We start from the raw sequence: 22,371 nt of genomic DNA, 5'->3' as shown, positions 1-22,371 counted from the left end.
AAACATAGTTTCTTGAAAGTGCAGTAATGTGTGATGATGGTTATTAGGTTTCTGAACTGCTGATTACTCTTTTGCCCAATTTTGTATCTCACAGTTTTTGACATAACCAAAATTAGCATGAAGCAAAGGCATGACAACGTACTCACTAAAACCAGGTAAACTCGGAGAATTCTCAAACATGTCTGAATTTTCTAGTGGGTCATTATCAGAAGGGGACATCTTTGACATGGTCATGTCTTCATCAAAATCCTCTCTATCTAAGGACGGTTGGGGCTCAATGTGAATGAGACTCTCTTCAGTGAGTTGATTGGTTACTGAGAAATCGTCTAATTTTAACACATTCATCACAGCCTCCGTCTGTCAAACAAAACATATCAGTTAAATAGACATTTGTAAGAACATGTTCACTTTGTTGGTAAACCAGACATATTATCTTTACATAATATTTTGAATCAAAATCAAAATGACCTCATATGGATGATTTAGCAGCCAGTGACCAATATGGCTCTGCCCAGGGTTAGCGATGTTGGGAAAAAAGTAGTCCTTATAGCTGTGAGACAGAAGGTGTGTTTATACAGAGTATAAAACACTGATAATACATACATAGAGTATGTAAAAAAAAAAAAAAAACTACACAAACTATTTATAGGCATTATAATACGTAAAATGGTCTACATCCAAATATTATTATAGAACCAACAGACAAATGTAAAAACAAGAATGAGTATGAATTAACTGAACATATGTGGCTAAATATGGTACTTACACAGTTCTGGTGAGAACTGAGAAAATACTGAATGTAAAAATAAGAAGTACTATTGGAATAGCAGTTTTTATTATTTCATCAGTTTCTGAAAAAAAAAACATAAGAAAAATCTACATATAGAAATAATCAAATGTCTTGTTACTAACATTGCTCCATTTTGTTGAGGATTACTTACCAAGATGAGGTGTAGTAAATTCTATATTTGCCTTTAAAAAGGTACCAGATGTAATCTCTCCATAAATGGCTACAATGTACTTGGCATTTGTCTGTAGGTTGTGGAATGAATGCTGCCACTGATGTGGGAAAATCACTAATGCTAAATGAAAGAGTAAAGATTACATTCTGAAAGTAAATTCTAAACTAAATTTCAACTAAGCATTGTATCTAAAGACTTACAACTTATTTCATGGGCACGTCTTAACACAAGTCTGTAATGAAGAACATTTATGGTTGGGGATTGTTCTTGCCACAGCCACTGAACTGTCGCAGATGTTTTTGTCACGTTTACAGGTTGCAGCTGAACAATGTCTAAATGGGCTGAAAAAACATAGCAAAAGTAGGTATATATTATGCATGAACTTTGGAAATAGTTAATGTTCTGGTCAACAAATATATAAATAATTATCATGCATGACATAACATTGAGACGATTTTAAGACAAACTTTTCTTTATACATTGACTGAATTAACTACATTTTTATTTTAAAAATAAATAAAAATAAAATTTGCAGCACATTAAAAAAAACACAGCACACTGAAATACAGAGAAAATTGGGATATTGTACTGTATTTACTTACTGCCATACTCTAGACTGGCTTGGATCGTTTCTGGTGGTGCACACAGAGTGCCATACAGAGAATACACAGAGATGCTGTAGATCATTAGGGGCTTGATTTGACCTGATACAGAGTTTAAGGCAGAAACCGATATTTAACACTGTTATATAACATAACAAGTGAAACAAATGACAGCATGTAATTTATGGCAGTTTAGTAATAATAGTCTAAGGATTCAATTCATGCAGAAGCAAGAAGAATTGGCTTCTAATGCTAGTGCATTGATTTTGTTTGTTTGTAAGCACATTTCTTTTCCCGTTAGGGCTCTGTTGTTGTTTTTTTGTATTTCAAAATTAGCACCTGTTCTCATGCATGTGAAGTGGCAGGTCATTGTATTTAAATGGAATGAATTTAATTTGCAGGAACTGATTGCAGCAGCTAACTTAAATACACCTGATTACACCACTAAAATTATATATCAAGGCTATAAACTGTCACAAAATATTTTCTGAGCGTTTTTGGTATAATCGCAAAAAAATGGTGACTTTTCCCTCACACGTCTTTTTGATATACTGAACACATTGAAGAAAATCAGGTGCAGGATTTACCTTTCAGAACAGCTGAAAATGTTGAGCCATTTAGTCTTTTCCATTGTTTGGAGGCAAGATCAGAAGAGAACCACTCAATGGCAAACTCGCTAACATTCACAGCTTCTGTCTCCCATCGAATCCTCAGTGATGATTCTTCACTGCTGGCCCAGAGTCCTTTTACCTTGGGCAAACCTATCAGTAATATTGTTGAAAATTTATCCTGTACATGTGTTTTGAACATTGCTTCTTATGGCTTACCTTTTAGCACATTTTCATATGTTTAACAAATTCTAAAGCTTTAACCCTGTTGAGTCTGTCTTTTATTCCTAATTTGTCTGTCCTTAAAACTATCTTACGTGTTTATGTTAAGTGATCATTAGTGACTAATTTAACAGCTTTATACTTAGAAATTATTCTGCATTTATCTTAAAACAAAACTTGACAAATCATTAATCATTAATATAGCCAAACTAATAGATAATATTGCCTAATGGGCACAGGTTAATTCTTGTCTAGCTTGGTTTCATTCATTTCATACATAATACTTAAATGACTGATTTCTGAACAGAACTATGTTCTTTTTACCCCCATGTTTACAACAGGATTAGCACAACCCACTCATTTTTGTCTACACTGATGGTTGTACTGATATTAGACTCTTGTGCTGTATGTGCAATCTCTCCCACTATGATACTGCAGTATCTCCCACTATGACTTTGGACTGCATATAATGTTTGGACTGCTTACGCATATCACTATTTATTTTTTTTACTTGCCTTATTATGTTAATAATTTATAGTACTCCATGTGCAATATCTCCCTCTATGCCACTTTGCATACACTGTGACTGCATACATTGTTTACAGTTCTCTGTTCTACTAGTCTTCTTTTGTGTGTACGAGTGTGTAATTGTACCAAAAGTGTTTCACTGTATATATGTAGGTACTAAAAGCACTTTGTATGTACATCACAATAAACGTGTACCATAATCTAAACGTATTAGGTATTTCTTTCCCAGAAAAGGTATTTCTTTCCCATGTGAAAGGCATATAAAACTGACATTTGTGAAGATCATTGCATAAACAGGAAAGGGCTGTTACTTCTGAAAGGCAGATAAAAGATCTTATCTAACATCCTTTTTTGTGCTAAAATAATGATTTTTAACTGTTATAGGAGGGAAAAGCTCACTTTGAAAAACACCAGCATTTATTTGAAGATTAGTTGAGGGAGACTGTCCAGCAGCGTTATAGGCCATTAGTGTCAGGTCATAGTCCTCTGCAGCCACTTCTAAGATAACTTTCTGATCCTTGGTATTAATTATTCTCTTCAAACCTGGTTGTTTGGTAGGTATGATGGTCCCGTTATATCCAAGAATGATTCCTCTGGCCTCCTTTTTCTCCAAAGCCTAATGTAGATGAATAGTATAATAAATGTTTTAGTTACAAAAAGACTATTTTTACTTATCTCTGTAATGCCAGTTACACAGACTTTGGACCTCATTTATTAATCTTTTAGTAATGTTTTGTGATGTTTTCACAGGCCATGCTGAACTAAAAATTCTTGCCAGATTTACACAAATGTTGGTTATATTGCTTTTCCCTGTACTTAAATGCGTGTGTGTTAATAAATGGTAATCACACAAAGTTCAAAGGATGTTGAAGATGCAGCTGATTTGCTCTTAAAGGTGCCTACAAAAAAACCATACAAGTTAAAGCTCACAGGGAGCTAAAATCACAAAATGACAAAAAGTTATTTTGAATCACATTTAAGCCAATTAAAAAAATGTTTAGCTGCATAACAGCACTGGAAATGGCAAAAATCTGGAGACAAATAACAGAAAAGGTGAATCTGGTGTGAATTAAGTGAGGTAAAAACAATGACATGAAAATAGAGGGGAAAAACATACGCCAGTCAGGCATAACATCATGACCACCTGCCTGATATTGTATTTTCCTGCCAAAACAGCCCTGAGCCATCATGCACCGTGTATTCTGACACCTTTCTGTTAGAACCAGCATTAACTTCTTCAGTAGCTCGTCTGTTGGATCGGACCACACAGGCTAGCCTTTGTTCTCCACGTGCATCAGTGAGCCTTGGCTGCCCATGACCCTGTCACCATTTTTCTTTCCTTGGACCACTTTTGATAGATACTGACCACTGCAGACTGAGAACACCCCACAAGAGCTGCAGTTTTGGAGATGCTCTGACTGAGTGGTTTAGCCATCACAAATTAGCCCTTGTCAAACTCGCTCAACTCCTTACGCTTGCCCATTTTTCCTGCTTCTAACACATTTTTGAGGACAAAATGTTCACTTGCTGCCTAATATATCCCACCCACTATCAGGTGCCATGATGAGGAGATAATCAGTGTTATTCAATTCACCTGTCAGTGGTCATAATGTTGTGCCTGATCAGTGTATATATACATTGTACACAGGTGATTATAAGGTGATTATAAGTCATTAAACAATATAAGGAAGCTACTATGTCTAGACTAACAGTACAGTACAAAGCACATTGCATGTTGAATCATACCAGCCATTTATTTGGTATTCAAAGAAGTCCAAACACTGACAAAATGGCACAAGATCATAAATTGCTTTTTAAACTGCTGGATGTAGCTAAGTGTTGCACAGCATAAAAATAGGATGCCAAGCAATATCCTAATGTCAGCTGAGCCACTGCACATATCAGCCCATTTTCCTTTTAACATGGTGGTATTTCTCCTGTCACTATTGAATGACTAGTCATACTTGTCTTAATTTGTGGATGTTTTAGTTTGCATCCATGCTTTATTCATATTTAGTATTCTTTTAATTAGTTAAATATTACTGGGTATGACAGGGTTTTATATTCTTTAATTAACTTAATGTTGTGCAGTTGACATAAATAAGCTATTTAAATCTGACTAATTCTGTCTCTAATATATAAAATTGATGTAGCTCATACCAATTATGTGATTTGAAAACCAATTGGGATTCACATTATTGAGGATCCTTATACCTACATTTCTACAAATTCAGGAACTCTTGTAGAATGAGGATGTGTGTTTCTTAAACAAACAGGCTTTACAGACAAATTGGTTCATATCCAGCTTGATAAATAAGGCCCAATGTACCTTGAACGTACCTTCCAGATAAGTATCAGCTTTTGAGGTGTGGATGTATTGGCAGAAGGCTCAACATAAAAACTGACATAAGGCGGTTCAGTGGGAACTGAAAACAGGAATCAGAAAAAAAAAGGTTTATTCGAAGCATTTTAGTCATGTTAAATTTTGGTTTCAAACTGTCCTTTTCTACTTACTAGCCTCTAATGTCATTCCATGAAGTTCTTCACTCCAGTCACTCCATAGTCCATAATCCCCACTACAGGCAACAGTAAGAGTGTACTGGCTAAAAGGCTGCAGGCCATCAATTACCTCTGAAACTTTTTCTTTCTCAGTGACAGTCAATGAATCCTGAATATGAATTTGAGCATGAATTTGAGAATGTGTAAGTAAAATTTATATTTTATTATTGTGATGCTGCTCAGCTTTTCGGTCACAAGTTTTAAGCTATTTATATTTGCTGATTGATTAGAATCTGCTGTTGTATTTAAAAAGTGCAGTATTACAGTTGTACTGAGCATTCTGTGCAAAAGCTGAGCAGCTAGTATAATTTTTATGAACAACTATCTATATTTCTGGTAAAACTCTTCTGCCAAACACTTCAACTGACTTTTGTAGTAAATGTTTTACCACCGTCCATTGTTCTGTAGTGGAGCATCTGTAACGGATTTGACATTTCGTGCTTTGACCTTTGTTCCATGTTACATTTAGTGATGTTGCTGTTGCATTTACTGACGTAATGACAGGACGTGGAGCTTGGGCTAAAAAAAACCAAATTTATTATATATTTATTTGACATAAAAATAAAGTCTACATTAAAACTAAACATTTGGCTTAAAATCTATGAAAAAGAATTGTGAACTTACTTATTGAAGGGATGAATACTATGTAGGCTTCTGAGATGAACTCTACATTGTTGAGGTTATCCTTTGATATGATATTTATATTAAAGGCACTGACTGGATTTAAAATGCTAGGACAATGGATGACGTCCGTATGTCTGAAACAAGCCACCAATTTAGTGCTCAGATTTTGTGCAGCTTTATTATACCATGGTTGTAATTATGCTAATATTGATGTGGGTCAGATAGTAAAAAGAAACCTCTGAACTTTTAAAAAAAAAAGAGATATTTTCAGTATAATATTTTTCATATAAATATTCAGGGGTGAAAACAACAAAGTACATACTTACCGAGTGAAAATGAATGAAGTTTTTGTTTGGGATTTGACATTATTTAAATAAATCCATTTGCAGGCAATGGATCTCTCTACAGCTTGATAACGGCACGAGATGTTCAAAAACCTATCTGTGGTAGAGTAAAAAATATAATTAAGGACATACACTTAAAATGAAGGAATGCAACTCTATGACAGTAGTGATTATAGAGAAAGAGATTATTCAGTCCAGACCTTTTCAACTATAGTACTTCACTCTTAACTGAATTAATCACAAGAGAAATTATAATGTATTATATATTGATGAGATTTGTCAGAAACATACACACACTGATCAGGCATTACATTAAAACCACTGATATGTGAAATGAATAACATTTGTTGATCTTTATCTTTATGTTGTTTATATAACAGTGGCACTTGTCAATGATTGGGATATAATTAACATGAGAAACTTCAGTTCTCCAAGTTGATGTGTTTGAAGTAGGATAAATGGGCAAGTGTAAGGATCTGAGAGACTCTGACAAGGGCTAACTTGTGAAAGATAGAAGACCGGGCCAGAGTATCTTCAAAACAGCAGGTCTTGTGGGGTATGCAGTGGTTAGTACCTACCAAAGTGGCCAAGGAAGGACAACCAGTGAACTGTTCACAGGGCCATGGGCACTGAAAGGTCATTGATGCACATCGGGAATAAGGCTAACCTATCTAATCCCACATAAGAGCTACTACAGCACAAATTGCTAAAGAGAGATGGCACCCAGGATGCACTATGGGAAGAAATCAAGGTGGCAGAAGCAGTGTGATGTGATGTTCTGCTGGCAATCCTTGTATCCTGGCATTCATGTGGATGTTACTTTGACTCGTACCACCTACCTAAACATTGCTACTGACTAAGTACACACCTACATGGTAGCTGAATATCCTTAATGGCAGTGGTCACTTTCAGCATGATAATGTGCCCTAAGTAGCAGCAAAAAATATTTGGGAATGGTTTTCAAGGAATATGACAAAACGTTTTGACTCCAATTCCCCAAATCTCAATCCAATCAAGCATCTGTGGCATGTGCTGATAAACAAGTCTGATTACTGGTTACAACGATCCGCTGCTAATTTTCTGGTGCCACATACCACAGCACACCATGCCTTGATGGATCAGAGCTGTTTTGGTGGCACTTACACAACATTAGGCAGCTGCTTTTAATGTTATGGCTGATCATATACACAATGATGCATAAAATATAATAATAAATAAGAATGTTGAATGTATTTACCCTGGCCATGTGACGGTAGAGAAGCACAATATTTGATATCTGTGACACACACATTTCTGTAGTTCTTGCAATTTTTCAGGTCATTTCCACACACAGCAAGTTCTTTTAACCACAAAAATATAACATGTACATTAAGAATGGCATAGTACTTCAATTAAAATGCTTCCACAGAAACACACGTATTATTCATATAATTAGTTAACTTTAAAACATACAGCCCATAAAATTGATAAGAATTGATTAAAATATGTTTAGCCATAACAGTAGCTGTAATTCATTGGTCAAATATTTTCCCCCAAATTATATACAAGTGAGGAAGAATACAATCCAAATATACAGGAAGCAGGTGTAGCCTTTCTTATTAGAGTTAAAGACTTGCTCAAGGACCTGGATATTAGATCTTTGTGAGGCTTGAAAACTGAACTCACCATTTTCCAAGTATTATACAAAGCAACCCTGATTATATATCTTCTCCCTCCAGTTTTGTTCACTACTGGGGGTTCCAAAATTTCCTAAATTACATAATTTGCTGCTGTTTCTGTTTTTAAATATGTAAAATGCCTGCAAATTGTTTCTAAACATTATGCATACAAAGTAAATGCATTCCATTCTGAAGACACAATAAATATCCATAGCAACAGAGTTGACCTGAATACGTTCTGTCCACCAGAATTGATGTCTGGTTGATGATAGTGCTGGGATACTGCTCCCTCTCTTATGTGTAATTTGTGCATATTGTGTTGCTTTGTTCTTATTCTGTTACACTGCTCTTGTCTTGTACACGATCACTTGTGTTGTTTTTTGTTGCATCATCATCCCTGAGACATTACATTTCGTCCCAGTATGTTTGTGAGAAAACAACAGAAATCTGACTATTTAAACTAAGCTTCGGTTTTCAAAGCATTCTTTGAGCTTTTGACTGGTGTTTTAACAAAAAAACCTTAATTAATAGCTTGCCAATACAGATAAACTGTCATGTTACATGTGTTTACCTGTATAACTGTAACTTCCTGTATGTTCCTCTCCATGCCATTTTACAGGGACCCCATCTACTTATTACAAAAGTACAAGCCTTAGAATTAAAATATCTTATCTGGAATTGTTTTCTAATTTCAGTACTATATTACTTACAATGATAGAGAGAGAAGATGGCAAAAAGTATGCCGAAAATGTATCTGCTCTTCATTCTGTGCATTGAAAGCAACCTTAAAGAAAAGTCATTTTGTGACATAAGCATTACGACCAAAAAGATTAAGAATGCAGTTAGATCTAGATTTAAAACCTTGAAAGTGTTGTTTTTCATTTACAATATGTATACAACAAAGATCTTTATAGTATACAAAAGGAAAGAACTTAATGTTTTATACAAATTTGTGTTTTCTGAATGAATGAAACAACAAATAATGCTATAAAAATTCTTAGAGAATCTAATGTAAATGTTAAGGGAAGAAAACTCCTACTTGCCCTTATCGTTAGGACCCAGCATCTGGGATGGCTCAACCAAGAAATAGACAAATGTAATGAGCAAGTAGTGCCTGAAAACGTTTCAGTGGTTAACACGGTTAGAAAGTTGCTCAATCACAGTGAAATACATGTTCCACACGAGACCATTTCGCATCAAGGCCATGACTTTTTATTCTACAGTCCAATTCCTGTAACATGCAACTGGCAGTTATTGTGACTGGCAAAAGTATTGCATGTAAACAGTCAGATGAATAACATGAATAACAGCACAGTTACTATAAGTCTCAGTGAACAAAATAACCAATTTATGAAATGAAATTTTTTAGAATTTTTTAAAGGCAGGTGTTGAGGCCGAATATTCGTATATTCCTACAAACATGTGATTCACGGTGACTGAGTAACTGGGCACTTTCCCCACCAACTCAGTAAACTGATGAACCACTTGGACAATATGGTGCTGGCTTCAAACTGCTTTATAACTGAACATTTGATGGCGTTGGCTTGCACTTTTATTCTTATATTTCTTTCATTTTTATATTTCTGTAAATCTGCTTTGAGACAATGTCTGTTGTTAAAAGTGCTATACAAATAAAATTGAAATTGAATTAAATGGAAATTTAAATGCTTCATCACTATAGTAGTGAAGCATTCTGGCCTGTGCCATTCTCTTATTGTACACCAAACTTGCACTTGCTTACTTGTAAAAAAAATACAGGGAAAGATGTCTGACTATCATTTTGTACCACAGAATCCTCACATGTACATTTGAGGGTTTTATACAATGCAACCCTTCGTCTTTTTAGCTGTTGGATCGTTCTTGCTGAAAGTCTGATCACATTTTCCATCACCTGAAGAGAACAGTGACTCCTCTGCGTTTCCTTACTAATGCCTATTAGACCCTATTAAAAACAGAAATTATGTATTGTAGTTTAATGTAAATAATGCAAGGAGGAAGAAACAAAAATTTGATATAACTTCACCTAGTACATTCAAATTGAGTATTATGATTGTATCTCTCAGAGATACAGTATGAGCTACCAGAAACAGAATTATTTGGGTCTTTTCTGAAGTGTGGCATTTGTTTTTCAAAAAGTCACTAGATAGCCTTTTTTTAATGAAAATGTTTTACATTTCATAGACAGACAGATACTGCATTAAAAATCAAGGATTAAAAAATGCTTTAACAAGACATGCTTATACAACCCAGCATCTGAGGTGGCTCAACCAAGAAATGGACAACTGTAATGAGCCAGTTGAAGTAGTGCAGTGAAGTAGTAGTGAAGTAGAAAAAGTTTCAGTGGTAAACACGGTTAGAAAGTTGCTCAATCACAATGAAACACATATTCCACAGGAGACAAGTTTGCATCAAGACCATGACTTTTCATTCTACTGTCCAGTTAAAGTAACATGCAGCTGGCAGTTATTGTGACTGGCAAGAGTATTGCATGTAAACATGAATGACAGCACAGTTACTGTAAGTCCCAGTAAACAAAATAATTCATTTATAAACTGAAATCCATAGAATTCTATAAAGATAGATGTTGAGGAAACATATTTGTATATTCCATCAAACATTTAATTCACTGTGGCTGAGTAACCCACTAACTGTAACCTACAAAAGACCTTCTACATCAGCTTCAGCAAAAAATAGCTTCATCTTTCAAGAGCAAAAAAAAAAAACAAATATTGAAAGCAGAATGTTACTTATTTGACTTTTTTGGCTTGTTTGTTATTGCTTTTTCCCCACCAAAACATTTCCAGTATACCAAACTACTGCTTGTGCATTGCATGCTCTTTCTGTACAAAGTAAATGACTACTTAAAACATCTTTGCATCATATTTCAACTGATGAGAGATAAAGTTTTACTGATGCAATCATCTGTACAACATAATGTAAATTATTTAACTATTATAAATTATCACATTGTATACATATATACTGATATTGATTTCTGACCCTGTACAACTTATAATTTAAAGATGTCTCCTAGTTTATGGACAGCTAAAGTGAGCTCCCCAGAGAGCTGAAAAGTTTCCCGCAAGAAATTCCCAATGTATTCACAGTAAGATATGTCACAGTACACCCAGATTTGAATCAAGTTTCTCTGATAATTGGCATTGCATGTTGGGAGCTTAGCATGATTAATAGCATGGCTGAGTTTAGACCAAACCTCCTCAATGCTCTGTGGGGCACAGTTAAGCTCCGAAATAATCCATTTTGCTCTCTGGTGCAGGTCAAGTCCATATCGCTGTACAGTTTTTTGGAGGTGTCTAGAGATGTCTTGTGTCCTCTGAGGTGTTTTGGTTTTTGGTGGCAAGACGCTCCATGAGCGTTTACGTTTCTTTGCCACATCCTCAAAATCTGCCCTGGTATGTTCATCAGCAGATGTTGGGCTTGATATTAACTTCCTCTTACCGGTATCCACAAATTTCTCATGATCATAAGTACAGCGACTTGAAGAAAAAACAAACTCTGGTTGTTGAGGGAAACATTCATCACTTTTCTGTTGATGAAATGAAATCACTGGAGGAGCCTTTTTGGGTTTGATTGCACAGGATACGTCAGTGCCAGAAGGAAACCAGGGTGTAAATATTGGTAAGACACGACGAGGAAAGTCCTCTAAGGCCTTCTCAGATATAGACACCAATTCATTCGATTTATCTTGGTCACCTTTGTAGTGTAAACATACATCCATCCAATGACCGAGCTGCCCCCTTCCTCTTGAATTGACACGTTTCTGCTTTAAAAACAAGGTAAAGGAACAAAGATCAGAGTTTTGCAAAGAAAGTAAACATACGAGTAATGTTCAACGTTCTATTTAGAGAAGAAATATTTTTTGAAGTCACCAACATAGTCTCATTGTACTAGTTTAGTTAGCATGGTAACTAGCTAGCTGCACACAGAGCTGTTAAGCAAGGTTAGTCCGGTGTCTTAATCACACATTTCTGACACAACATCAGCTTTGCACTAAGAATAGTTTCATTTCAACTTACCGTACATCTGAGTTTGTCTTTACTTTTTTTGCCAGCCCCGGTGTCTAATGCGTTAGCTTTACATAGCTATCCACAGACTAGCCCTGTGTACAGGTACGATACTGCCTCCTGTCCAGTAGAGGCGCTGTGGTGTCCGGGCAGTAGGAACAACACTGCTTCCTGTGTCTGTAATGATGAGGTATATGTAGCTTTACAGAAATGTAAGCGTGTCCCTTTAGCAACATATTTGTCCATTATCACAGGGTTTTAGTTTTTTAGAAAAACCCATAGAACGGAAGATGGCTTATTTAACAAACAACCCGGCTGATGAAAACAGGTAAAGTCATTTATTATCAGACTGGTTTGCTTTCAGATGCAATTTTTAGTTTGTTCATTCATTTGGATCGTGTGGACAAATGTCCGAACTTCCAAATAGTGACCGCACACAGTGGATCTCTGTTAACGTGTATTAAAGTCGTTATGACTTATAACCTCATCAGGTCATTAAGTGTTCATGTGCAACAACTGCTAGCGTTGTAACACAGATGTGTGTGTGTGTGTGTGTGTGTGTGTGTGTGTGTGTGTGTGTGTGTGTGTGTGTGTGTGTGTTCGTTCATCACTCCATGGCATTTTACATGTTTCCTACATGACAAGTTACTGGAACCTGTGCACAAAGTTTATATTCCACCCAGTGTCACACAGGTGTTCACATGTAGGGTCGACGACGAGGGTGGATAATAGGAATAATAAAGACTAAGGCTGTTTTATTAGCAGCTTTACTCTCTTAATCACCTGAATCAGCTCAACAGGACTGAGGTCCGTGAGCCACCTCTCTCTCCGCCCTGTCCCCTGCCTCACACACACTGTTCTCCTGTTAGGATTTTCCATTAAAGCAGTTAACTAAAATGAATAATCTGAGCAGAAATTGTTCTCTTTCTTACAGGTACTTGTGTATATATCCAGCCTACATTAACAGTAAAAAGAGCTTAGCAGAGGGTCGAAGAATACCACAAGAAAAGGTGAGCGAAGAGACAATGCAGTCAGCTGCAGATTTCTAGTCATCATTAGTAAGATGGGTATAAACTATGTGAATGTCTTTGTGGTTAATTAGTTGGAGAAACTGCTTCACAATACAGAATCCCAGGATAGATGAAGGAAAAGGAATTGCTCTAGCATTCCATACAACTAATTCATCATGGAAGTGGTGTTAAATTGTAGAATTCAAATTCTGGCCCCAAAATACTACAGTTTTATGCAGAGCCACAACCGTATTCCTTGGAGGAGTTTTTGCCTCTCTGACCATCCTTCTCGCTGTGCATGGTGTGAAATACACTCTTCTACTTCTGGGCTGGTTCTTTATTGCCCTTCTTTAGTGCCGTTGCAGGATTGGTGGTCAACACAGATTTGTTTTAGTTAATTATTGTATTCACCGAAATCTTAATGAATGACTAATTGATTTATGTCTCTATGTTGTTTCATATTCATTTATAAGTTATGGATGACCACTTAACTCAAGCAACTAAAACAAGAGTCAAAACCTGCTTCAGTTATGTCTGGTACAAAGACTGATCTTGTTAAAAAAATATTTTCTATAAGTCATAGTTAGATTTTGATACCTTTCTGATAGGTGAAGTTAATTAACTGCACACACTTTTCTGTAACTAGTTTTGACCTATCTTTATCAAAGGTGGGAATAATTCTTTTTGGTTATTGTATTTTCCTGTTTGTTTCATCAATATATGTCATGTTTTGTGTCAGGAGTCATTTTGTGGCAGGCACCAAATGTAGTTCATTTAAAAACAGTCTAAATTCCTTCCTAGGCTGTGGAAAACCCTTCCTGTGCTGAAATCAAGGATGTACTAACTGCGGCAGGATTGAATGTCAGAGTTGAGGTACTGTTGCTTGCTTTAACGTCTTTGCTTCAAATCAAGCTTCAACTTCTTGGTTTAGAGATTGTGTTCTTTAAATGCCTGTGCTGACTGTTAATGCTGATTACATTCTGTAATCTAATGTAGTGGAGCTTAAATTTCATTTTCATTTGGCTTTCCCCATACAGAACAAGCTGTATCCAAGGGAATGGAATAGAGATGTACAGTTCAGAGGAAGAGTACGAGTTCAAATCAAACGAGATGATGGAAGTTTGTGTCAAGACAAATTTACCTCCAGTAAGTGTCAATGTGTCTTGTGTTTTAATCCAACTGCATTTTCCAGACAGTGTGCTGCTCTGGGGCACAGATTTCCCAACCCTGGTCCTGGTTCCCAACTGCCCCAGTCCTGTTTATTTTAATGTTTCTTTCCCACACACCCACTTCTACTGAGAACAGGCTAATTAGTTAACAATAATTAACAAATTAACAATAATAATAATAATTAATAAGTGTGCTGGGAGCAAAGAAAATTTGCATGACATGAGGTACTCCAGGATCAGGGTTGGGAACCTGTGTTTGAAGTATAAGCATCTTCTGAAATTCTGACTCATTAGGCAAAAAGGCTTTATTGAGTAAACATTAACATATCAGATTTTTATCTTTCTGTCTTTTAAGCTTTTATTATAACTCTTAATTTAAGACTGTCAAACCTAAAAAATACTTCCAAATACACGATTATGATGTCATTGCACAGCAGTTTTCAATGCTGAAACCTTGAAGTTCACTTTATAAGTAGTTTTTGTTTGTCATTATTATATTGGGCTTTTAGTGTTATGCTAACCACAGGCTGATGATGGCATAATCCTGATGCTAGTTTAATATATGTAGTTTTATCTTACAAAACAAACCTTTGGAACAAGGTAGATATAAATAGAATTTTGTTTCCTAATTTTGCAGTGATTACATTGAATTATTGTGTAAATGAAGGTTTTATTTTGGATGCAGTTTGGTGATTTTCGCTTGATACAACAACTATGTTTTTGTTTACACACGTGATCCTTTTTGAAGTATGTATTTTTAGTTTTGAACACATTTTGATCACCCATTGAAGAGGTGACATAATTTCTTCAGATTTCTTGTGACAACTTCCCAAAGTAACTGTATCAAGGGAAACGCAGCAGTGTTTGATTACAGAGTACACATGGTCTCTTTACAACTGTGGTGAGAAGAAAAGCATCTCAGAATGCATACCACATCGTCTGGTCCGATGGATATCAAATTCTGCTGTAGGCCAGGAACTTGGCATCAACAGCATGACTCTATGGATCCAGCCTCTCTTGTGTCAACAGTGTGGCTGGTGGTGATGCTGTAATGGTGTGGGGAATGTTTTCTTGGCACACATTGCACCCCTTAACACGAGTTTAGCATTGTTTGAACAACACAGCCTATTCGAGTTTGTTGCTGACCATGTACATCCCTTCATGGCATGATAGTGTGCCATGCCTTAATGTGAAAGTCATTTCAGATTAGTTCCATGAACTTGAGTATGAGTTCAGTGTACTTCAGTGCCTCCCAGTCACTGGATTTGAATAGATCACCATAGAGGATGTGGAAGAATGGAAGATTAGCAGTATGGATGTTCACATGAAAAAAAAAAAAGACATCTTGCAGTGATGCCAACATGGACCAGAATCTTAAAGAAATGTTTCTAACATCTTGGTGAATGCATGCCATGAGGATTGAGGATGTTCTGAGAGCAAAGTGGGGTCCTACTCAGTAGTAGTATGTTGTTCCTAATAAAGTGTTATTTTTAGTGTGGCTCTGCGACAAAATGCATCAAATATCTTCACACTCCTGTTACAGTTGATCAACAAGTGTTCTTTCTGATTATTGGACAGGTTCTGTGTTGCTGGTGCAAAAAATGTATGTACTTCAGCATAACAGTAAGGATCAGTGTAGTTTAATTGAACCATTTGTAGTTTCATTGTACAATCGGTGCTTTACTCCTGGTTTTAGCAAAAACAGAGCCTTGTGGTGATGTAATATTTCCTCTCTCTCCTTTTTTTTTTTTTTTTAGAAAAAGATGTTATGCTCTATCTGGCTGAGATGATTCCAAAGTTAAAGACAAGAACACAGAAAAGTGGAGGAAGTGACACAGGAGCGCAACAAGGAGAAGGAGGGAAGAAAGGGAAGAAGAAGAAGAAGTAACAATAAGAAGCCCCTGAAGATTTATTGATACAAGCATAAAAATTCTTATTTTACGGTTGTTTATGATTCTGTTCCATTTCTTGACAATACAGAATATACACTAGGCCTTAACAGTTCTGTCACTTTTCAAGTTTCAAGTTTTGTGGACATGATCAATGTTCATCATTAAATCATAAACAAAATCTAATCAGCAACTAAATTTTATTTAAACCTCTACACTTCTGATGTTTGTATTGTTTTAGTTATATTACAGTATTAAACATTTCAAATGAATGCAAATTGTTCAACATTTTGTTGATGTAACAATTGGAATCAGTTTTGCTTTGCTTGTGTTTCAGAAATTGTAGCGGCATTTTTCGTACAACAAATAAAAATGAAATATATCAGTAGCGCATTTGATTAATTTATATTTTCTATTCATTGTTATCAGTTCTGCTTTTTAAAATCCCATTTCCTATTGTGTGTGTGTGTGTTGGGAGATCTTGTATGAAATATGCAAAGGTGCACATTTAAGGAATTCTGTCATTTATATCTGCATTTATTGTCTCATTCATTCATTTTATTTATTCTGTGTACAGGTAAAACAGATGAGAGTGGAAAGTGTAGGGTTTATAGACTAAGGTGCTATACTGCCTGTTTAATTCCCCAACTCCCTTAAATACACTTGAATGGCAGTTTATCAGGTATACCCATCTGCAATCTTTGACCTTTTAGCAGGTTGCCTTACAGCATAGAGTGTGTGCATTTAGACTGTAGTCTCTGCTACTATTTACAGTTTGTGAATATTCCCTCTTGTCACTCCATCAGTGGAAAGGCTGTGTGTGTGTTGCTGGGGGTTTAAACTCTATATGTCCCGGGACATATACACCTTCCCTAGTTTATGCACATTGAACACACACACTTATTTTTATATATATATATATATCACACACAGTTAGAAATTAAAGTTCATATTTGTGTGTGATATTCATGATCCAACCCTTAAAATTCATTTACTCATATACACATTATTAAGTAAAACTGTAATACGTTATGTTGGTGATTTATTCAGAATATGATTAAATAAATCCAGAAGCTACAGATATATTGTCAGGATAGACAGTGCTGATTGTCCCCTAGTGTACTCAAAGCAGACTGTGTACCCCTTATACTATACTGTATATTCCTTTATCAATGCATCCAGTGTTGAAGCTAGGCAAGTACACAACGTGACACATTTGATTAACAGACCCTTGTTTGCACAAAAAGTAAAGAAATGAATAAACAATGTGAAATAGAATGCATGAATAAAAATAAATGAATAGACAATTACTTATGTATACAGACATCAATAAATATTAAATGAATATAAACTTAACATTTCATGTGTTAATATATTTCTTTTTATTTTGTATTATTTGATCTTCTCCATAGCAAAACATTCCAAATGATGTGTATGGGGAAGCTCGTCTTAAATTATTCCTGATCAGTGTGCTGGTCTTCTGTTGGCATAATGGCATGTCTGTCATTGAAGTTCTTGATATGTTTTGTTCGATTCTCAAGTCTTATTAGCCATTCATCACGGAGCCTAAATAAACACAAATTAAAATAAACATTTACGTCATGGTGTTACACTTATCCAAGGACATATAGTTTTAACCAGTGACACAGACTGTTAGACTAGCTGCAAAAATCTATGAATAGCCAACTGAAATAATTCTGAAATGAAATTGAAATTATTATTATTATTATTAATAATAATAATAATAGTTTAATGATAGTTCATATATGCCACTATCCATTTTGCACATTTCCTGAATTAGTTTGTAATAATAATAATAATAATAACAACAACAACAATGAGTAGCACTTAGATACCACCTTTCTCATAGCCAAGGTTGTTTTTAAGATTTGTAAGCCTGATATAAAAGATTAACATGCTCAGATTCAGCATAATTAAAGGCCATTTACAAATCCATTCGTATTGCCTGGTGAAACACTTTGACTATTTTCTAATTAGATATATCTCAGTATGAAATTAAAAGTAAGTTGTTTTTTTTTACATACAACAAATAAGAGAAAAAGAAAGTTTCTTTCTTACTTTGACAGAGCACTGTTCTTCATTCTTAATTCCTCATTCTCTGTCATCTGGGAGTGATTTGTGATCCTTTTCTCCCATAATCCTTTGATAAATAATTTGTCATGAATTAGTGCTGCATTCATGTCCACTTTAGAGCTCGTGCACTCCTAAGGCACTGAGGACAAAAAAAAGAAATTGAAATGATCATTGAAATCAGTTAAACATTAACTGTATAAACTAAACTACATAAAGCATTTGCACATGCACAGTTAAGTTCAGTTTGTTAAATAGTAAGAATAAATCATTATAATCTGGTAATCTTACATTCTAGTGGAGCTCCAGATATTAATGCAAAACAGCATTGCAGCAGAGTAACATGTAATGAGATTAATCTCGAGTCTCTCATTCTCCTGTATTATAACAAATGTTTCTAATAGTATTTCTAAAATCACAGATTACCTTTTTAAAGCTCTTTGCCCAGAGAAGTTTATTTATTGACTGCGCAGAGAATCAACTGTGCGAAAGATCGAAATGATTGAGATACATTCAGACACCTCAGTGGAATCACGCGACAATTCCCAATGTGCAGTGTGTCACATCCATTGACACTTAGTTTAGCAAAAGCCCATAACGGTATTATGGTACTCAACAGGTGCCACAAAGTTATGTACACTGTACAGTATCAGGGTGATAGCGTTGCATGTTCTGCTAAGTGTCACAGGAGATTTTCAGCATCAGCTTTTAATGTACACACACATCATGTTAGAAGAACCTGGCAGGACAAATGAGAAAACATAAGCAGCAAAGCAACACTGGCAGCCATGGATCTTATTACTAAGGCTGAACAACTGATGTCTATATCAGGTTGTGATCTACAGCCAAAGATTCACTATACGGCCACTTCCTGAACCCATGGTATTTCTTGAATGAGGCAATTTGTCACTCTGAGTTTGTTGCAGACTTTGTAAAAAATAATAATTGAAGACTTTTAAATGAACATTATGTAAACCGTTGAATATTTCCCTAACAGGTTTGCAATAGAATTACAGTAGAAATGATCAACAAGAAAGTAAATCAACTATAAACTCAGTCAAGCAGAAGGCAAACCCACCAGGGACTTGCATGGTTTTTTATTTGACATTGATCTAAATCACATTATCACTAGGATCATCTCAGTGGAAACAGCCAACTATTCTGGAAAATATGGAGTGCCATACAAATCTGTTAGCACGTGCTTGACATTTCATTTCTTTAGAGCATGATATGTCATAAGTCTAGGGCATTAAGCAGAGGTCAGCTGAGATTATCATGGTCTATTTTTACTATTCTTCAGTTATGCTATCAAATGATACTAATATTAATTAGAACATAAGACAACACTGAGGTGAAGACTTGTGAGCTTTTGTTTTGTATCATTCATAACACATAACGTGTCTTAAAATGATGCTGCTCATATTGAAAATGATTTATTATTTCAAGAACTTATTTGTAAGTATCTTTCTTGACATTGTTTTGATACATAGACCACAGACCATAAACAGCAAAATGTTCTACTACTACTACTACTACTACTAATAATAATAATAATAATATAGGTTATATATTATTATGCATTATGTATTATTTGTCTGTCTTTAAAACACTCCAAGGTTTTATCACTCCAAGTTTAACATTGTATTATAATGACTATGATTTTCCATGAAGATTTTCTTTTAATAATGATTTATAATGTTCATTTAAGAATGACAAAAGCATGTGCCACAAACCTACAGGTTAATGTGTTTTTAACATATGAAATTCTTTTTAAGAACAAGATTATATTAATGAGCTTTATGCAGGGAGCAGGGTTACTTGGTTTTTCATATAATATCCGCATATTGCAAATACTTCAAATTAGAAATGTGCACTATTGTTAAGTTTCACACCAAAAGACTGAGAAAAAAAAGAAGAAAATCATCCCACCTTTTCTTTTGTCCTGAACCTTTTTAGTTAGTCAGACCTATGAAAACCTCACACTCATTCCTTTTTGTATTGTAGACTTTAGACTCAGATAAAGCCTCACTTCAATTAATATTAATAGCACAGGAGTAGAAATAGTCAGCGTCTTCAGATTCCATGGCTTCCAGTCATTCCCCCTCCTGCATGTTATGCCATGTTATGCAATGCCTGCACAATATTCTGTGCTAAAAATCTGATTGATTTGGAGAAACATCCTCGAACCTGAACTCGTCACACCGGTGGAATAGTGTGTCTGCATCAGTGGTTCAACTGTATTAATTTTGTGCTTCTTGAATATCAAGATTATTAGTTTGCTGCACTTAAATATACTGAATTGTCTGAGTATATATTTAGATAAACTAGGGATAAAAAACACCACTAGTAGCTATATTCAGATTAAAAACATTTCCTTTTTAGGGGGATTTTTTTTCCAATCATATTATTAGAAATAGATCTATTATATATAATGTGTGCAAGACCAATTTCCAAAGTCATTATTATACATAGTTATTATTTTTTAGTCATTTAGAATAGTAATTCATAGTCTAAATTCATACAATCATAAAATCATAATTCTTTCTAAATTCACTGCCATAAATACATCGTTATGTTTATACTAACAAATGTGGTCTTTCATTTTCTCAAGAGTTTTAAATCTGCCCACTCCAACAAATCTACAAGCTTCATATCTCAACACATGGCTTTTCTGTTGGATCCTGCAGGATAAAAGAAAGCACACCAATAGTACTTTTCCTATATACACCGATCAGGCATTACATTATGACCACCTGCCTAATATTGTGTTGGTCCCTATTTTGCTGCCAAAACAGCCCTGACCCATCATGCACTGTGTATTCTGACACCTTTCTATCAGATCCAGCATTAATTTCTTCAGCATTTTCAGCAACAGTAGCTCGTCTGTTGAATCGGATCACACAGGCCAACCTTCATTCCCCATGTGCATCAGTGAGCCTTGGCCACCCATGACCCTGTCGCCAGTTCACAACTGTTCCTTCCTTGGACCACTTTTAATAGATACTGACCACTGCAGACCGGGAACACCCCACAAGACCTGCAGTTTTGGAGATGCTCTGATCCAGTCGTTTAGCCATCAAAATTAAGCCATCAAACTCGCTCAAATCCTTACGCTTGCCCATTTTTCCTGCTTCTAACACATCAATTTTGTGGACAAAATGCTGCCTAATATATCCCACCCACTAACAGGTGCCATGATGAGGAGATCATCAGTGTTATTCACTTCACCTGTCACTGCTTATAATGTTATGACTGATCGGTGTATATCTGTATTTGTATCTGTTTCAGACACATTCTGAATAATGAATTATATTTGATTACTTCTCCTGGGTATCCCTAGATACTTCCAAGCCAACTGTGGGAGATAATCTTTCCAGCCCATCCTGGGACTGTCCCAGTGCCTCTGACAAATGTAACCTGCCTGAGACTTGCCACCCTAGCAGCATCATTGTAAGGGGCCCATGCTTTCGTTTTCTATTAAGAGCCCTAAAACACTGATAAATTCTTTTAAACATTAAATGGTGCAAATGAAACTTCTGATACCTCTTAAACCTTACAGTTATAAGTATTATGATAGTAAGTCTTTACTACCAATGGTTCCTGGGAGGTTAAGCTGTTTTAATGAAAATTCATAGGAATGAACAAGAGACTAAAGCTGCAATCATATCTCATATAAGTATAAACAGAACATTATTTTTGCCTACAAACTTTAGATCTTAAAAGTAGGCACTAGTATGTAAGGGCAAGGCTGATTAAAATGCCCTTATGTCAATGATAACTGCTTCCTTTTGTATTCTTAATATTTTTTGTCCTTTTACTAATATTTTTTCAACTAGTAGAAGTATCAGTAGGAGAACAGAGCTAACTTCAGGATTTTTGTTTGCTTGCTTGTTTGTTTGTTTGTTTGTGTTTTAAACATTTGATTATTCCTATGAAAGAGCTTTTCCAAAGGCACTTTTGTCAAGGTGAAATGTATTTGTCTTATAAATATGAGATCATGTATTTTCTTCCTCATTTTCCATAAAAATATCTGTGTAAACTATATATTGTTGATGAATTACTTGCATGAGACAGTGTAAG

The 22,371-nt window shown here is 35.3% G+C and overlaps 4 protein-coding genes across 12 annotated transcripts; 1 reads left to right on the top strand and 3 right to left on the bottom strand.

The window, feature by feature from the left end:
* Window positions 1–63: 63 nt before the first annotated feature.
* Window positions 64–10,090, bottom strand: LOC131352926 (interleukin-6 receptor subunit beta). Of its 4 annotated transcripts, XM_058389480.1 has the most exons (17): window positions 9,151–10,090; window positions 8,818–8,891; window positions 8,679–8,735; window positions 7,687–7,788; window positions 6,432–6,546; window positions 6,106–6,239; window positions 5,870–6,000; window positions 5,437–5,590; window positions 5,263–5,348; window positions 3,322–3,538; window positions 2,152–2,325; window positions 1,565–1,666; window positions 1,163–1,303; window positions 942–1,082; window positions 767–851; window positions 469–550; window positions 64–357 (listed from the first exon to the last, which is right to left on the bottom strand). In XM_058389480.1, exons 2-17 carry the CDS (start codon window positions 8,879–8,881, stop codon window positions 64–66), a joined length of 2,079 nt encoding a protein of 692 aa, XP_058245463.1. In that variant the 5' UTR covers window positions 8,882–8,891; window positions 9,151–10,090. The 4 variants fall into 4 exon arrangements, with proteins under 4 accessions (XP_058245463.1, XP_058245461.1, XP_058245465.1 ...); XM_058389478.1 differs by having other exon boundaries at window positions 8,818–10,090; XM_058389481.1 differs by lacking the exon at window positions 767–851 and having other exon boundaries at window positions 219–357; window positions 8,818–10,090.
* A 153-nt stretch (window positions 10,091–10,243) lies between these two features.
* Window positions 10,244–12,279, bottom strand: zgc:101664 (uncharacterized protein LOC450064 homolog). Of its 4 annotated transcripts, none has more exons than XM_058389486.1 (2): window positions 12,145–12,279; window positions 10,244–11,888 (listed from the first exon to the last, which is right to left on the bottom strand). In XM_058389486.1, exon 2 carries the CDS (start codon window positions 11,844–11,846, stop codon window positions 11,118–11,120), a length of 729 nt encoding a protein of 242 aa, XP_058245469.1. In that variant the 5' UTR covers window positions 11,847–11,888; window positions 12,145–12,279; the 3' UTR covers window positions 10,244–11,117. The 4 variants fall into 4 exon arrangements, with proteins under 4 accessions (XP_058245469.1, XP_058245470.1, XP_058245471.1 ...); XM_058389487.1 differs by having other exon boundaries at window positions 10,244–11,891; window positions 12,145–12,272; XM_058389488.1 differs by having other exon boundaries at window positions 10,244–11,891; window positions 12,150–12,253.
* Window positions 12,280–12,291: 12 nt separating this feature from the next.
* srp19 (signal recognition particle 19) lies at window positions 12,292–16,472 on the top strand. The gene is made up of 5 exons (XM_058389491.1): window positions 12,292–12,460; window positions 13,067–13,142; window positions 13,944–14,015; window positions 14,180–14,288; window positions 16,069–16,472. Exons 1-5 carry the CDS (start codon window positions 12,423–12,425, stop codon window positions 16,197–16,199), a joined length of 426 nt encoding a protein of 141 aa, XP_058245474.1. The 5' UTR covers window positions 12,292–12,422; the 3' UTR covers window positions 16,200–16,472.
* Window positions 16,473–17,415: 943 nt separating this feature from the next.
* LOC131352930 (protein FAM240C) lies at window positions 17,416–20,314 on the bottom strand. 3 transcript variants are annotated; one of them, XM_058389494.1, is made up of 3 exons: window positions 20,221–20,314; window positions 18,280–18,433; window positions 17,416–17,766 (listed from the first exon to the last, which is right to left on the bottom strand). In XM_058389494.1, exons 2-3 carry the CDS (start codon window positions 18,399–18,401, stop codon window positions 17,655–17,657), a joined length of 234 nt encoding a protein of 77 aa, XP_058245477.1. In that variant the 5' UTR covers window positions 18,402–18,433; window positions 20,221–20,314; the 3' UTR covers window positions 17,416–17,654. The 3 variants fall into 3 exon arrangements, with proteins under 3 accessions (XP_058245477.1, XP_058245476.1, XP_058245475.1); XM_058389493.1 differs by lacking the exon at window positions 20,221–20,314 and adding an exon at window positions 18,583–18,712; XM_058389492.1 differs by lacking the exon at window positions 20,221–20,314 and adding an exon at window positions 18,718–18,849 and having other exon boundaries at window positions 17,609–17,766.
* Between the last annotated feature and the right edge of the window lie 2,057 nt (window positions 20,315–22,371).

This window comes from Hemibagrus wyckioides, linkage group LG05, assembly GCF_019097595.1.
Source record: "Hemibagrus wyckioides isolate EC202008001 linkage group LG05, SWU_Hwy_1.0, whole genome shotgun sequence".
Lineage (NCBI taxonomy): Eukaryota > Metazoa > Chordata > Actinopteri > Siluriformes > Bagridae > Hemibagrus > Hemibagrus wyckioides.
Note: the sequence above shows the minus strand (reverse complement) of the source record. Positions and strands in the feature narration are given on the sequence as shown.

Excerpts from the sequence above, each read along its gene's own strand:
- LOC131352926 (XM_058389478.1), bottom strand. The coding sequence starts at position 8,989 with ATGAAAAACAACACTTTCAAGGTTTTAAATCTAGATCTAACTGCATTC. Across the intron at positions 6,240-6,431 it reads ACTTCATTCATTTTCACTCG|ACATACGGACGTCATCCATT; the intron begins GTAAGTATGTAC and ends GGCTTGTTTCAG. Across the intron at positions 1,083-1,162 it reads ACGTGCCCATGAAATAAGTT|CATTAGTGATTTTCCCACAT; the intron begins GTAAGTCTTTAG and ends TCTTTCATTTAG.
- zgc:101664 (XM_058389486.1), bottom strand. The coding sequence starts at position 11,846 with ATGGATGTATGTTTACACTACAAAGGTGACCAAGATAAATCGAATGAA.
- srp19 (XM_058389491.1), top strand. The coding sequence starts at position 12,423 with ATGGCTTATTTAACAAACAACCCGGCTGATGAAAACAG. Across the intron at positions 12,461-13,066 it reads AACCCGGCTGATGAAAACAG|GTACTTGTGTATATATCCAG; the intron begins GTAAAGTCATTT and ends TCTTTCTTACAG. Across the intron at positions 13,143-13,943 it reads GAAGAATACCACAAGAAAAG|GCTGTGGAAAACCCTTCCTG; the intron begins GTGAGCGAAGAG and ends ATTCCTTCCTAG.
- LOC131352930 (XM_058389494.1), bottom strand. The coding sequence starts at position 18,401 with ATGAATGCAGCACTAATTCATGACAAATTATTTATCAAAGGATTATGG. Across the intron at positions 17,767-18,279 it reads AAGAACAGTGCTCTGTCAAA|GCTCCGTGATGAATGGCTAA; the intron begins GTAAGAAAGAAA and ends GTGTTTATTTAG.